Source organism: Lissotriton vulgaris, chromosome 3_1 (assembly GCF_964263255.1).
Source record: "Lissotriton vulgaris chromosome 3_1, aLisVul1.2, whole genome shotgun sequence".
Classification (NCBI taxonomy): domain Eukaryota; kingdom Metazoa; phylum Chordata; class Amphibia; order Caudata; family Salamandridae; genus Lissotriton; species Lissotriton vulgaris.
The window spans coordinates 524,720,055-524,736,907 of record NC_141689.1 but is presented as its reverse complement, the minus strand read 5'-3'; the positions used below and the strand labels follow the sequence as shown (position 1 = coordinate 524,736,907).

General features: G+C 48.6%; 1 protein-coding gene across 1 annotated transcript; it reads left to right on the top strand.

The window, feature by feature from the left end:
- Nucleotides 1–7,837: 7,837 nt before the first annotated feature.
- LOC147726734 (phytanoyl-CoA dioxygenase domain-containing protein 1-like) lies at nucleotides 7,838–16,537 on the top strand. Its single transcript, XM_086962979.1, has 6 exons — nucleotides 7,838–7,967; nucleotides 8,377–8,593; nucleotides 9,320–9,411; nucleotides 12,432–12,571; nucleotides 14,726–14,830; nucleotides 15,963–16,537. The coding sequence occupies exons 1-6, from the start codon at nucleotides 7,838–7,840 to the stop codon at nucleotides 16,068–16,070; spliced, it is 792 nt and encodes a 263-aa protein (XP_086819105.1). The 3' UTR covers nucleotides 16,071–16,537.
- Nucleotides 16,538–16,853: the final 316 nt, after the last annotated feature.

The following is a 16,853-nucleotide window of genomic DNA, read 5'->3' as shown; positions in this document are numbered from 1 at the left end:
TTTTCTTTTTACAATTGCTTTGCCTCTTATATGCTACAGTAGGCTAGATAGGCAAAAAATGGGGGTCGCCCACATTTCATATAGAAGGAGAGAAAGGGTAAACCTTCACTTTGAGCGCATTTTGCTTTGTAATGTTCTGGAAAACAGGAGATAGTGAATTACATTGTGTATTTCTCTTACTTTATAACTTTCTGGTTACATTTGCATCTCTTGGTGGGTACGTATTAAGCAAAATAACTAGTTTACGTTCCCTGTATGAAATTTAGAGCTGCTTATTCTGAGCTGTAGGCACATTCAAGTTCGTATCCACTGTGTGATCTTGGGTAAGCCACTATTGACTTTGCCTTGCTCATCGCTAAATAGGAAGCCGATCGAAAGGACTGGGTCTTGAAGTGGATTTATATGCAATATACCGCTGGGTATTCATTCTGTACAATTTATGAATGTTCATTGCATAGATGCAGCTCGTGCAGTGTTTCCTGAAAATTATTTCTGAAAAAACGTAAAAGTAGTATTCTACAGATAACAGAGGTTGTTCATGTCTGCGCTTGAGCTGTGAAAAAGGCCTGAAAGAGTGTACATATAAGATCGCTAAATAGACCTCCGAGCAAGACAAGACTGGCATGCTTCCTACTATCAGCAGAGGACACCTAGCAGAGCAGCACTGCACATAGAAAGCAGAGGAGTTCTCTCAGTCGTGTGCACGCATGTATGTATGTGTCTGTCTGTCTTTATGTATGTTAATGCTATCTCTCTTTCCACCCCTGAAGCTAATAAATTGAGCACTGACTGCTCAGGAAACACGAATTATATTCTGGCCAGTAAAACAGAGATTTCAAGGAAGTAACTTGCAGATAAGAGCAACTATCTACTGGACTCATAAAAAGCAGACTCGCTCCTTGAGTTTTCAAACCTGCACTAGATGTTGAAGGCTGGCGTTGTTCATTGCTTAAGAATGCCATTTTGTAGGAAACATGGTTTAATAGTTAAATGTCAGACTTTAGGACCAGGAATATTGGAGTTATGCAATGCCCAGTTTGTATTACAGTTTATGTTTTATAGATGAGTAAGAGAGGTCAAACATGATATGCATACAAAATGTAAATGCGCTCCGTTTATTTCACTTTGGAACCGGCATGTTAAGTTCTCCCCATTCGAATCTCCTGGTATGAACCATTTTCTGTCACTATCGCAAATACATAACGGACTCGAAGGCCTAATTTCACACCAGCGTATTCAAAACTGAATTAATGGCCGCTTCTAACCACACTGATATGCATTAACTCTGACATGCTGCCTAACCCAGGCTTCAAAATGTACGGGCGCCGGTGACAAGCGCTGAGTAAACAATATGCCGCCTCGAGCCGGCAGGAAGTGCGGGTAAATCACCTGTGTAATGAGACAATCAGAGCCGGCAGCAGTGGCCGATTATAGCGCGAGCCTTGTAACAGGCCCTTCTTCCACATTCTCGGCTCGTGGTGCCTTGGCGGGGCTTGGTGGGCTTTCTTGTGTGCTTTCCAGAGAGACAGGAGATTGGGGACGCGCGCGCGGCCGGCGCCGATCGCTTTCCAGAGCGTGCGCGTGACATCTCCTGTCTCCTGGGAAGCAGACACCGCAACTATAGTATCGCGCCTGTGCGATGGCATATGGCTTCGCCATATGCATCGCAGGCGCGAGACCTAAAAAATAGCAGGGGTCGCCGTTCATAGCCACTCGATCGATCACCCAGATCAGCCTCTCCGGGACTGACGTCACTGCATCAATAGCGTGTTATACCAGATCCATGTTACAACCAATAAAAAAGCAAGAAGCGCCCTCTGCAGGGGGTTTGGGTTGTGGAGTGAGAACCTTTCTTAAACAAGTTTGGAGGGAATACGCCCCAAGGCAGCCTGGGGGTTTCCACTGTACCCCAGAGAGGAAGTGTCACTTCCCTACAGGTGTAAACCGCCCCACACTGCAGCAGCCACGGGGAAGTCCCACTCGCCACTGTGGCCAGGGTACCCCGGGCTCTATGTTGTTTTCTGGAGGGACCCCTCCCCTGTTAATAGCAGGCAGAGGTGGCTAATTGTTTCACTCTGTTGCTATCACAATGGACATTAACAGCAGGAAACAACACCCAGCCTTGAACCCGGACAGTGGCGAGAGCCCCCAGGCGGTTCACAGCACATCTGTCTCGAGCAATGGATGCCTCGACTCTGCCCTTCCCCTGGGCCAGGCCTTACTGGCACTGGGGTCAAGTTTACAGCCCCCACTGGCTGGGGAGATGCGTATCTCGTGTTCCTCCATCGTTTGAAGGGTTACTTGATGGAAGCTGTGTTCCTGTTCTTTGAATGTTTGTGTATTTATGACAAGGATGAGGCGTAACGGCCAGAGTTGCCGACTACGGAGCTGGGGAATCAGGTTCGAGTCTCGGTGTTGGCTCGACATCCTGTGATTCTGGGCAAATCACTGAACCTCAGTGTGCCTCCCAAAAATGAATGCGTCCTCCAGTAAGGTATCTGGTGCTCATGTAAAAGGCTCCAATATCTTGGGTCGAGTTCGCGCTATATCAAACTGCAACAACAAAGGTCAGGCGCCTACATGTAATTACTGGTCACTCCACACAACACTTTCCACGTGTCTCACACCTCATGTGCACGAGGTTCCCTCTGCACCTCCAAGCAACCTACTTTCATGTATCCCCAGAATTGCAGCATCTGATTTATGTTGCTTGTATCTTGTGTTTGGTGGCTGTATTTGGCATATGAGGCCTGCTCCACACGTCAGAGGGCTGCACCATGGTGTATCCGGATATGCTTGGTGTATTATGGCTGTTTGTCGGTGTGATGGCTGTATGCCATGTATAAAGGCAGTATCCTTGATATGAAGAATGCATTCTGTGCATGCACGTATGTGGCATAGGGAGAGTGTCTAAACATGAAAGAATAATCAAGCGGGACCGCTTGCCCTCTACGCACTGTTGCGTTTCCAAAAGATGGATGCTAAATCAATACGACAATCAAAATTGTTTGAACTATACAACTTGCATATAATTAGTGAAACCACACCAATTTTTGAGTTTCAAAAGGATAAATATATTTTTACTGTCATGTCAGACATATCAAACACATCTTTTTATGACATGTACATAAGTTCATACTTGAAAAAACATGAATTCATAAATGAACAAAAGCATATAATGTTTTGCAACACATTAATGTTTTTCTACTTCATCAGTGGAGAGGTGTGGCTCACTGGTTAGAGGCGGCAGACCCGAGTGCAGAGAACGGCCCGGGACCAGGGTTCGATTCCCGACGCGGCAGGGTCTTGGACCAGGATCAGCGGACTGATAATTCTCGCATCGGTGCCTACTCCGACCAGGGAGCACACTCGGCAACTCTGGGCATTAGCTTGCCTCATCTCCACAACGGCCCCACACAAACGCCGGGGATGCCTGGTTTCACCTTGGAGACCCCCAGGAGGGACTATCTCACAGGGAAAGCCAGGACGGGTTCCCCAGCGGTCTATAGCGCTACGAGGCCTCCGGGTAGCAGTGCGCTTTACAAGACACAACAATTTACAATTTACAATCTAACAAGTTCATGCCCTGCCCAATGCATTTCGGGCCACTTGGCCCTTCTTCAGGGGCGGTACCTGAAATGACATGAAAAACTTCAATGAAGAAGGTGATTCAATCATCAAGTTCATAGATTGCCACAATTATACATAACATTTTAAGGCTCTAGTGAAAATATTAAATCAACAGGAATGTCCCTTTACATGAAGAGTGGTGCTGTGCACTCACTTGTATGAAAAAGAAGGAATGGCGCGATGAGGTAACTGGACAAAGGAGGGTGTGTATGAAAGGTTCGTTCTGAAAAAGACAAAGCGGATACCATGGATAAAATATATGAAAATGAGGTGACAAAGAAACCGCATACTGCTCAACATCTTAAAGAAAACTCACTATAAAACGAAATGCTACCAGATGGCCGAGTCCTTGCTGTAACTGAATTCGAACTGATGCACACCTCTACGTTCGTCACTATTACGGATACCAGTAATCCTACTGCTTCGGACCTTAAAAAAACAAAACTCAAAAATAGCAGCCTACATCAACGACTACCACTCTTAAAGCGTTGCCTTTCACAATTCACTACTAATTTTAGAACTTGTGTGTAAACTGGAAACACGTAATACACACCTCGTGGGCACCGCGCTGTGCAGCAAACTACCATAGTTTCTCTTGACCTCACTCACAACCGATTATCTATTAACCTGAAAAACAATAATCTCCGCGTTAAAACAACCAAACCGCGTACGGTGCTGATGAACTAGGTATCGTCCACATGTAAACTGAAATACCTGCTGCTCGGTATGTGGTAACCTTGTCCTTTCCTTCTCCGTACTCCCGTAAACAGACGCGTTTGATGTGTGTTAAGACGAACGCTGTGCTCGGTGCGACGGCCTTCATTAATGACGTGAAAAAAAGCGAAGAAGCTTAACCTAGCTAACCACAGGGTGTACCGTACAGATCGCCCCAATGGAGCCAGGGGCGGAGGAACAGCCATCATTGTCAACACAAAAGTGAAGCACCACGAGATTGTACTACCACCAGTTGGGAGCATTGAGGCAACTGGCATACAGATCCAGACATCTGCAGGCCCGCTGCGGCTGATCGCCGCCTACTCACCCCCAGGCAAGCTAAGCCCAAAGGACTTGGATGCTTTATTGGACCCCAGCATCTCAACACTAATTGGAGGCGACCTTAATGCTAAGCACAAATGCTGGAACTCTCGGACGGGAAACAGCAAAGGACACGCCCTACTTGCCCACTCAAAGAAGGAGGACTTCGTAGTGGCCGGCCCGACTCAACCAACACACTATCCAGGCTCTGCACTGCATAAACCGGATGTTCTGGACATTGTGGTCTTGAAGAATCTCTCCCAGTCTATGGAGCTTGAAACCCTAACAGCGCTGACATCCGACCACAACCCAGTGTTGATCACAGTTGGAGACGTACTTGAAGACCAGCAACAGGGCACCAGGCACAACTTCAAGAAGGCGGACTGGTGCCTATACAAGAGATGCCTGGAGGAGACACTGGTCCCTGGTCCCCTAAGCAGCATTGAAGACATTGACCAGGCAGTCCACCACCTCACAGCCTCAATCCACACAGCTATTGCGCGCAGCACTCCAGAGCAGAAACTCCAACGATGCTCTATCTACGATCTCCCAAAGGGCATCAAGCAGTCAATAGCTGAAAAGAACAGAGCTCGCAGAGAGTGGCAAAGGAATCGCACCCCGACCTGCTGAAGAAGTATAATGAGCTGACAAGGCAGCTGAAGATACAAATAGGCCAGCACAGAGGTGAAAAATGGGAAGCAGCTACAGCTAACCTAAAGGACTCAGACAACTCTCTCTGGAGAATGACCCGACGCCTGACTGGAAAGAAGGAAGCCAACCCACCGATACAGGGGACGACCCACCTGGCATGCAGCAACAGGGACAAGGCTGAGGTCTTCGCTGACACGCTGGAGGCATCCTTCAGGCCTAACCAGGCAAGCAAGCTGACAACAGAAGTCGAGCAAGAGGTCGCCAAGCATCACCAGGAGCACCCACCAGAAACGGAAACTGCACACATTGAGGAATGCTCAATGGGCGAATTACTGGCCCTGGCAAAAACACTAAAAAACGGCAAGGCACCAGGGAAGGACGGAATAGTCACCCAAGCCATCAATATGCTCCCAGATACCGCAGTAGACCACCTTGCTGAGATATTTAACGTGTGCATGCAGCACCAGTACTTCCCAAACGCCTGGAAAGAAGCAAGAGTCGTCGTATTCCCCAAGGCTGGGAAACCACTGCGAGACCCTGCAAACTACCGCCCCATAAGTCTGCTATCTGGCCTATCAAAACTCTTCGAAAAAGTTATCCTTGCCCGTCTCGTTGACTTCGCGGCAAGCAACAACCTACTTGCCAAAGAACAGTTTGGGTTCCGGAAAGACCACTCAACCAATCACCAACTCCTCAGAGTGGTGGACATCATCAGCCATGGATTCAACATCAACAAGTCTACTGGAGTAGTCTTTCTGGATGTAGCCAAAGCATTTGACCGAGTATGGCATGAGGGTCTGCTCTACAAACTTATCAAGCTCAAGTTTCCCAGCTACCTGGTCAAGTTGCTGACCAGCTACCTGACAAAACGGACCTTTCACGTGGCAGTGCGAGAAGAATGCTCATCGCCGCGCCCAATTCTAGCTGGAGTGCCTCAGGGGTCAATCCTAGGACCATTCCTCTTCAACATATTCACAAACGACATACCCACTGACCTAAAGAAGACTGATCTTGCCCTTTACGCGGATGATGTTGCAGTCATCTCCCAATCCTTCAGCGACAAAGAAGTGGCGAAAAACCTGGAGACATCGCTTTGCAGACTCTCCGAATGGTACAGCGACTGGCAGATCACCCTGAACTCAAGCAAAACCACAGCAACCTTATTTACCAGGAAGCAGAACAGGAAACACCCGCAGATCCTCCTCAATGGGGATGAGGTCAAATGGGAAAACAGCAGCTCCTACCTGGGGGTGACTCTGGACTCTAAACTCAGCTGGAGAAACCACATAGAGAAGACCTGCCAGAAAGCAGCATCCAAACTGGCTGCATTATACCCACTCCTGAAGTCTAAGTCGATGCCCATGCAGAGCAAGGTGCGAGTAATCACCGCAATAATTCGACCAACTATGACATACGCTTCACCAGTTTGGAGTGGCTGCCGTCCACAGCTTCGGAAGGACCTACAAATACTACAGAGCAAGGCCTTACGGATTGCAGCAGGTGCTCCCATGTTCACACGAATAGCAGACCTCCACAGAGACCTAGGCGTCGAGATGTTGGACGACCATCTCCTCAAACTCAACAGGACATTCTACAAAGGACTGGATCAAAAAGAAAACCCACTGATCCGGAAACTTGCAGATATCTCTACAAACCCATTTGACCGCTACCCGCGTCCCATTGAAGCGCTAACATTGTGAAACTGAAACAGCAACGCAGCATCCAAAAACTCATCACTGCTTGAAGGCAAACGCCGGCAGGTACAAAACTCATCGCTGCCCTGATGGCATGATCGCCTCGGCAAGCAAACAAAAATTCACCGCTGCCAGATGGCATAATCGCCTCGGCAAGCATCCAAAAACTCACGCTGCCAGCTGGCATAATCGCCGCGGCAGGCACCCAAAACTCGACAATATCAGAAGGCACTAGATAGACAAAGACGACACTCTGAGGAAACTTGCTGACAATTCTGCAAACTATATTGACCGCTACCCGCGGCCCATCACTGAGCTGACCATGTGATATAACCCCAACTGTGACAAAGAGTCACACTTCGATAAGACAACCGAAACAGCGACTAAAAAATTCTAAATGAATGTGGAGTAATGAGGTGACTACCTCGGTATCCAAAAACTCATCACTGTCAGAAGGGATCTGACAGGAGAAGACAAGACACAGAAAAAAAAAAAAAAGAGGGTGGACAGACAGCGGCAGTGACCCCCAGCAACACCTGGAGCTCCAGCACTGCAAGGGGCAGGAGGAAACACTCACATCTGGAGCTCTTGAATACCAGGGTACAGAATCTCCAGCACCTGGGGAGCCACAGGGCCACATCTGGAGCACCTGCGTCTTAGGAGCCAGAAGAACACACCTGGAGCATCAGCACCTCTGGAGGTGAAGGACAACATCTGGAGTCTGGTGCCAGAGGAACATATCCACATCTGGGGCTCAGCTCTCAGGAGCCTGGCGGCAGACCCCCATCCCTGGCACAAGAAGCGGGGTCCGAGTCCTCGCCCTCATCATGGAGGCGGACCCTCAGCACATGAAGACCCTTTATGATGCCCGGGGCTTCCTGACGTCAGTGCCAGTGCTGGACCCGGAGGAGCTGGAGGGCGCCAGGAGGGCCTTCGAGGAGCTGGAGGAGGAGTTTGGTAGGTGCAGGGAGGGCAGCCTTATCTCTCGGGGCTTATTTATGAGGGCCTGGCGTCATGCTTGCACCATGCTGAGTGGTACATGCAGGAGGCAAAGCCCCAAGCCAAATTTATGAAGCTCCGCAAAGCCACTCTGCGTGGCCCTGAGCAGCGTTACACTGCGTCCAGAATGTTTTTTGCTGCGCTGTTGGTGCCACCATTCCCGTATATAAGCCCCTCGGTTTAGAGGCCTCTCGGTGTAGAGACTAACCCCCCTCCTTGTGTCCCCTGCAGGCTGGGTCTAAACTGGGGTGGCAAGGTCAGCAAAAGAACGATGGATTGAACCCAGACCTTGTGACTGGGGGTGAATGTTTGATTTGCTTTGCACTCCGTCCATCATCCGTGTGTCTTTTGCTTTCTCACCCTGCAGGGAAGGAGCACGTCCAGTACAGCCTGCACAACGCCCACCTGCGCCTGCCGTGGGTGCTGGGCCTCGCCACCCACCCGCACACCCTCCAGACCATCACCGCCGTGCTGGGGCCCCACGTCGTCCTGCTGGACTCCAGGTTCATCTGTAATTACCCGGCCTCCGACGTGCCCCACCGAGGGAACAGCGCCCCCTACGTGGCCTGGCACCAGGACATCAAGTAAGTCAGACTGCGGGGTGCTGGCTCCAGGGTGGGTGAGGGGAGGGCTCAGCTGGGGTGATGTGTCTTTTTGTACTTCAAGGGTGAGGCCAAAGTATGGCATTCCTGCCACCTGAGCCTGGTGACGTCTGATTAACAGGCTACCTGGTGGGCACCATGTGGTGTTTAATACACAGGGCGGGGGGCACACACAGGGTAGATTACAGCATCTTTCATCTAGGCAGTACATGAGGGCATATGGCTGGTTGCACTACCAGACACACATCACCCTGTGTCATCCTGTCCTCTCATGTGCCTTATTATGCCCTCATGCACCATCCTGTGCCATCATCTGCCATCCTGTCCCTTCATGTGTTATCCTATGCCCTTTGTATGCCATCCTGTGCCATCATGTGCTATCCTGTGCCCTCATGTGCTATCCTGTGCCCCCATGTGCCATACTGTGCTCTCAGGGGTTATTCTGTATCATCATGTGCCATCCTATACCTTAATGTGCCATCCTGTGCCATCATGTGCCATCCTGTGCCCTCATGTGTCTTCCTGAGCCCTCATGTGCTATGATGTGCCCTCATGTGCCATCCTGTGCCCTCATGTGCCATCCTATGCTCTCATGTGCCATCCTGTGCCCTCATGTGCTATCCTGTGCCCTCATGTGCTAGCCTGTGCCCTCATGCCCCAGGGTTTGCGGATGTTTGGCTGACAGCGTCCTCCTCCTTTTACTTCCAGGTATTGGGGCTTCGAGGGGGGCCCGGTGGCCTCAGTGTGGCTTGCCCTGGATGATGTAGACGCAGAGAATGGTGTCCTGCAGGTTATTCCAGGTATGGATAAACTCCCATAGTCAATGCATGCATCACAACAGCCTGGAGCTTTAACACTGATTGGCTGAGAATTGGGGATGGGCTAATGCTCTACTGATGAGCCTAATGTAACCACATAGGAATCTAGGACAGGGCTCCACAGCATGGGAGATAGATAGGCCATCTCTTTACCTTGAGCCCCAGTGTCGTGACATAGGGATCTGGGACAGGACTATACAGCAGGGGAGGCCATCTGTTAACCAAGGAGCCTCCATGTCGGGACATAGGGATGTTGGAGAGAGTTATCTAGAAGGGAGATAATGCACCTCTTTGCCAGAGAGTCCCATTGTCATGACATGGGGATGTGGGAGAGAGTTATACAGAATGGAAGATGCTGCATCCATTTACAATGAGCCCCAGTGTCCTGACAGAGGGATCTGGGACAGGGCTATACAGCATGGGAGGAAGGCCATCTGTTAACCAGGGAGCCTCTTTGTCATGACATAGGGACGTGGGAGAGCGTTATACAGAATGGAAGACGGTGTATTCCTTTAAAGTGAGCCCCAGTGTCGTGACAGAGGGATCTAGGACAGGGCTATATAGCATGGGAGGAAGGCCATCTGTTAAGCAGGGAGCCTCAATGTCATGACATAGGGATGTGGGAGAGAGCTTTATGAATGGAAGATGGTGCATTCCTTTAAAGTGAGCCCCAGTGTCGTGATACATTGATCTAGGACAGGGCTATACAGCCTGGAATGTAGGCTATCTAATAACCAGGGAGTCCTGTTGTCATGACATAGAGGGATCCGTGCCAGGGTCGGATTGGTAAGGGGGCACTCGGGCAATGGGCCTCTTTTTTGGGCAGCGTGGTGGTCGATATGGGCTGTCTGTGCTGCTCCGCCCAGTGGGGGCCTGAGCAGCCTTTGCGGAGGCAAATGGACCTCTGGTACCCCCCTTTTACCAAGAGGCCGGAGGTATCATTCCCAGTCTCAAACTTGCCCCGCCCATTAATGTATGCTGATTGAGCTGGGGCAGGGGGGCTGAGCCAAGTGGCTTCACTTATATTCAGGGGTGGTTCACCAGTGTAAACTAATCTAGCAACACAGAGTCCTAGCAACAATCGCATTTTTTAAATCTCAGTCAAGTTAAGATAAAGCACACCTCTCTTATAGAAATCCCCCAACTTCTTTTTATAACACTTAAAACACTGAAGCAGTGTTTTAAAAAAAGACGGGGGCAGATTTACAAGTCAATTGCGTCACATTTACGCCGTTGTTGCGTCACTTCTGCGGCGTAAACCACGTTGCGGCTTATTTACAACCTGATGCATCTAGGGAGATGCGTCAAGTTGTAAAGCCCTGCACCACATTAAACCTGGATCAGATTTAATGAATGCAGGGTGGGCGTTCCGTCGGAAAAAGCCTCGTAAAAGTGACGCTGTGAAATCTACAAGATATCATGGAGTCATTTTTCAGAGGCTGCTGCGACGAAACCTTACGCCTGCTTGAAGCAGGCGTAAGGAGTGGCGCAGCAATCTGCAGGGATGCGCCAGTCCTTGTAAATCTTCCCCGCAATCCGCAAATGAGGGGACACTTTTTTCAGGGTGCCCGGGCAAACTCTTTTCAAAGCCAATCAAACCCTGACCCGTGCTTTACTGTACAGCTGGAGCGGGGGGACACGAGGTCCTAACAGAGGGACGCTGCTTATGGTTCTACAGGCGGAGATGTCTTTGCCTGTAAACACGGGCACCACTGCCTTGAAAGAGTGATATTGGACAGGGTTGGTCAGACAGGGCTCTAGTATGACCCTACAATCTTCACCCAATTTGTGTCAGAGGCTAGACTCCTGGGGGCTGGTGAGGCCTCGATGAAAGATCCCCGGGGGCTGGTGAGGCCTCGATGAAAGATCCCGGGGTCCTCGCGGGGGGTTCTAGTGTTAAGAGATGGCTCTGTATTTACTCAGCTTCCATGATTCTCTGTTACCACGCAGTCTTTTCCAAGCATGCCTTTACCACGCACCTTTTACGCGCATCCTATACCACGCAGATGCCTTTACCATGCAGTCTTTACCACGCAGATGCCTTTACCACGCAGTCTATTCCACGCATCCTTTACCATGCAGATGCCTTTACCATGCAGTCTTTTCCACGCATCCTTTACCACGCAGATGCCTTTACCATGCAGTCTTTTCCACGCAGGCCTTTACCACGCGTCTTTTCCACGCATGCCTTTACCACGCTTCCTTTACCACGCAAATGCCTTTACCACGCAGTCTTTTCCATGCATGCCTTTACCACGCAGATGCCTTTACCACGCAGACTTTTCCACGCATCCTTCACCACGCAGATGCCTTTACCACGCAGTCTTTTACACCCATGCCTTTACCATGCTTCCTTTACCATCCAGATGTCTTTACCACACAGATGCCTTTACCACGCAGTCTTTTCCACGCATCCTTTACCACGCAGTCTTTTCCACCCATGCCTTTACCACGCTTCCTTTACCACCCTGATGTCTTTGACACGCAGATTTTCAACGCATGCCTTTACCACGCTTCTTTTACCACGCAGATGCCTTTACCACGCAGATGCCTTTACCACGCAGTCTTTTCCACGCATCCTTTACCATGCAGTCTTTTCCACCCATGCCTTTACCACGCTTCCTTTACCACCCAGATGTCTTTACCACGCAGTCTTTTCCACGCATGCCTTTACCACGCTTCTATTACCACGCAGATGCCTTTACCACGAAGTCTTTTCCACGCATCCTTTACCATGCAGATGCCTTTACCACGCAGTCTTTTCCACGCATGCCTTTACCACCCTTCTTTTACCACGCATATGCCTTTACCACGCAGTCTTTTCCACTCATTCTTTACCAGGCAAGTGCCTTTTCCACGCATGATAATTAACGGTAAATGTGTGTATAATTATTGTGGGTGTGGCCCGTGCTGACACCTCATTTTAGACAGAGGCGGGGACTGCATGAGTACCCAGGCCAGGAATCAGTGCCCCCCTCACTCCAACCCCCTTTCTTCTGCAGGAAGTCACAAACAAGGTGTCCTGGAGCACCGCACAGCAATGACCCCCGGGAACATGCTGTCCACCAATCAGGAGATTCCGCGGCACATGGTCGATGCAGAGAAGGCGGTGGAGTGTCCTCTTCAGGCTGGGCAGATGTTGGTGAGTTCACAGCGCTCTTTCGTTTCCTGGACTCATGTCTCACAGTTGTGGTTATTTCCAAAGGCAAACAAGGGGTTACTGCAACCTTACGAAGTAACATGAAAATCCATGATACTCGAGCCCGGTGCATTGTGGGTGTCAGGCAGACCAGTGATTCCCCCATTTATAAATGAGGCAGCCGGGAAGTGGGCGGGGCCAAGACATCCATCAATTTATGGCACCGCCCTTCCCATAATTAGCCTTTTGCCTCCATTACTGTGTACTCACAACCCCCCTTTAAGGTGCCCCAGAACTGTGTACTCACAGCCCCCCTTAAAGGTGCCCCAGAACTGTGTACTCACTATCCCCCTTAAAGGTGCCCCAGAACTGTGTACTCACTACCCCCTGCTTAAGGGTGCCCATGTATTGTGTACTCACTACCCCCCCTAAGGGTGCCCATGTACTGTACCTCCCTTTACTTACAGCTTCCTTTGAGGGTGCGTTAGCACTGTGTACTCACAGCTTACCCTAGAGGTGCACCCACACAGTGTACTCACAGCTCCTCGTTTGAGTGCACCAGCACTGTTTACTCACAGTTCCTCGTTTGGGTGCACCCGCACTGTGTACTCACAGCTTACCCTAGAGGTGCACCCACACAGTGTACTCACAGCTCCTCGTTTGAGTGCACCAGCACTGTGTACTCACAGCTCTTTGTTTGGGTGCACCAGCACTGTGTACTCACAGCTTCCTTTGAGGGTACGCCAGCACTGTGTACTCACAGCTTACCCTAGAGGTGCACCCACGTGGTGTACTCACCGCTCCCCCTGGGCATGCATCCGCACTGTGTAGTCACAGCTCCCCTTGGGGGTGCACCAACACTGTGTACTCACAGCTCCCCTTGAGGGTGCACCAACACTGTGTACTCACAGCTCCCCCGGAGGTGCACCAGCACTGTGTACTCACAGCTGCCTTTGAGGGTACGCCAGCACTGTGTACTCACAGCTTACCCTAGAGGTGCACCCACGTGGTGTACTCACCACTCCCCCTGGGCATGCATCCGCACTGTGTAGTCACAGCTCCCCTTGGGGGTGCACCAACACTGTGTACTCACAGCTCCCCTTGGGGGTGCACCAACACTGTGTACTCACAGCTCCCCCGGAGGTGCACCAGCACTGTGTACTCACAGCTCCCCCTGGGGTGCACCAGCACTGTGTACTCACTGCTCTCCCATTGGGTGGCACCAGCGCTGTGCACTCACAGCTTTCCTTGGGTGCCTCAGGACTATGTACTCAGTTTCCCCTTGAGGTGCACCTCAGGTGGCTCCCTCTCTTTTCTCTGTCCCATATCCAGTGCTTAATTTGCGCCTTTGTTTTCCGGTGCTTATCTGTAAACACAGGCACATATGTCTGAAAAACCACCACATGGTGGTAGTGTGTGTGTATTTTTAACTAATAATCATTAGTAGAGAACTGAGGCACCTATTACCAACAACTAGCGATAATTATCGCTAGGTTGGCTTAGCGGCAATAATTTTATCGCCATGTAGCGACGATTTTTATCGCTTAGGAGCCTTGATATTATCTCCTAAGTGATGAAAATCGGCCGAAATGCATGAATATCGCTGAAAAGTCAGCGATATTCATGCATTACCAAGCCAATGCTCTTAGCCATGTTATCCACCTCCCATTTGATAACATGGCTAAGAACTGCTCAAGGCAGGTGTTAGCTTTTGGAGATATTCGCGCTTAGCGCAAATATCTCCAAAAGTTGGTAATAGGAGATAGCGATGTTAGCGACTGTTTCCAGTCGCTAACATCTTGGCACGCCCACTTTGCATGTCATTAGTGATAAATATCACTGACATGCAAAGCGGAGCCCAAAATGGTCGCTATCTCCTACTAGCTGTCGCTAACTGGTGTTAGCGACAGCTAGGTAATAGGGAGATAATTTAATCTCCGATTTCTTGGCTTTTAAAGCAGAAAAAGCGGAGATAAACCCCCTCGATAATATTCCCCTGAATTATTTAATATAGCTGTAAAAAAATGACAAAACTTAAAGGTAAAAAAATGACGCGGGCAGTGCCAGCTGCAGTGGACCAGTGAGTAACACATTGGGCACTAGCACTTACAATTTTAGCAGATAAGCACGGCTCATATCCTACATTTCTCTTGTCAGATCCACGACGGGCTGACAGTCCACGCCAGTGAACCGAACACGTCCCACAGACGCAGATGTGGCTTCGTTATTCGCTACGTCCCCACCACAGCCTACCCCGTGGAGGTGAGTACAACCCTCTCCTTCAGACTGTCTGAGTATGGTTGTGTGTCAGTGGGTTTATTAGACGACAAGAGTGACAGTGTGGACCGTATGTGTTTGTGTGTGTGCATCCATGCACATGTGTTTGTGTGCGCGAATTTCTACTCGCAACTGTGTGTGTTTGGGGATTTAGATAGTTTTGGTTGTTAGTTATGTAAGAGAGGTATGTTTGAAGGTTCAATAGTTTGGGGATTTAGGGAGTTTTTGGTTGTTAGTTATATAAGAGAGGCAGGTTTGAAGGTCAGTTGTGGGATTTAAATAGTTTTAGTAGTTATATAAGAGAGGCAGGTTTGAAGGTTCAATAGGTTGGGGAGTTAGATAGTTTTAGTTGTTAGTTATATAAGAGAGGCACGTTTGAAGGTTCAATAGTTTGGGGATTTAGAATAGTTTTGGTTGTTAGTTATATAAGAGAGGCAGGTTTGAAGGTTTAATAGTTTGGGGAGTTTGATAGTTTTGGTTGTTAGTTATATATAGTTTTGAAGGTTCAATAGTTTGGGGAGTTTGATAGTTTTCGTTGTTAGTTATATACAGGTTTGAAGGTTCAATAGTTTGGGGATTTAGATAGTTTTGGTTATTAGTTATATAAGAGAGGCAGGTTTGAAGGTTCAATAGTTTGGGGATTTAGATAGTTATGGTCGTTAGTTATATAAGAGAGGCGGTTTGAAGGTTCAATAGTTTGGGGATTTAGGATAGTTTTGGTTGTTAGTTATATAAGAGAGGCAGGTTTGATGGTTCAATACTTTGGGGATTTAGATAGTTTGGGTAGTTAGGTTTTTCTATAAGAGTGGCAGGTTTGAAGGTTCAATAGTTTGGGGATTTAGATAGTTTGGGTAGTTAGGTTGTTCTATAAGAGAGGCAGGTTTGAATGCTAGATAGTTTGGGGATTTAACTAGCGTTGGTTCTTAGGCTGTTTTGAAAGAGAGGGAAGGTTTATGGTTAGTTTTTGTTGTAGAGTACACGTTTTAGAGATTCGGTTGATCATGCCCTTTTCTCCTTCACTACATGACACCAGTGTAGGTCCTCTAATATAAGGTCTTGTATTCTCCCACGTCTGAATGCCCTCATTATAATGCACTTCTCTCCTCTCTGATTCCAGGACCCCGAGCGCCCCCGCTCCTTCCCCGCCACCGTGCTTGTTGCAGGAACAGATGAATTCCATCATTTTACAGATCATGCACCCAACTTTTTCTCCAAGACCTTCTGACACCTCTGCAGAGCATCAGCAGGAGACACATTCCTCTCTTCATGTAGTTCATAACTGCCAGTAACATACTGCTGCATGGTGCAGGTTCATTCCTGATCTCAGATGGAGCCCTATAGGTTCAAATATGTATTTCCTATTTTTTAACATCTTGCAGTGAGCCTTAATATTGTCTTCAATAATGTTTGGATGGTAGGCCAAAAGGTACTGCAACTGCTACCATAAAACAAACAATTGCGGTTTCAGAATTGATAATGTGAATTCCTTTTTGCACTGCATTGCACTTTCATTAGAAAACACAAGCCTGCATCCTGTTTTTGAATCTTAGCTGCCTGACTATATGTAATTCTATTTTATTAAGGTTTATTTATTGAGCTAAACATACAGCTGGAAGACAGATTTACAGTCAAAAGTGCGAATGTCTTTTTGTATTCTTTTTGTACAAAAGTAAAATAAAAATCTATCACTACATTTTGGATAAGAGTACCACTTTTGATTTTCAACACATCTAGATGAATCCAGCTTGAGAAATATGTAACGAGGAGGCTGGTCTCATTTTAAGCTGGTCTAATTTTAAGCATGAATTTGCATACATGCCTGTACATAAGGAACTCTAGATCAATTTAGATCAATTTACTTTGATCTAGAAGTCTAGGGGACGTCCCACTAGGACCATCTTCAGCCTTCCTCATCGTCACTGGCCTCACTAACAAGCCCGCATTGGTACATATCAATCATTGAGTAACTATATATGCACATATGATATGATTGACATAAAAGAGGGGA

Coding starts and splice junctions, on each gene's coding strand:
- LOC147726734 (XM_086962979.1), top strand. CDS start 7,838: ATGGAGGCGGACCCTCAGCACATGAAGACCCTTTATGATGCCCGGGGC. Junction 9,412..12,431: donor TGTCCTGCAGGTTATTCCAG/GTATGGATAAAC, acceptor TTTCTTCTGCAG/GAAGTCACAAACAAGGTGTC. Junction 14,831..15,962: donor CCACAGCCTACCCCGTGGAG/GTGAGTACAACC, acceptor CTCTGATTCCAG/GACCCCGAGCGCCCCCGCTC.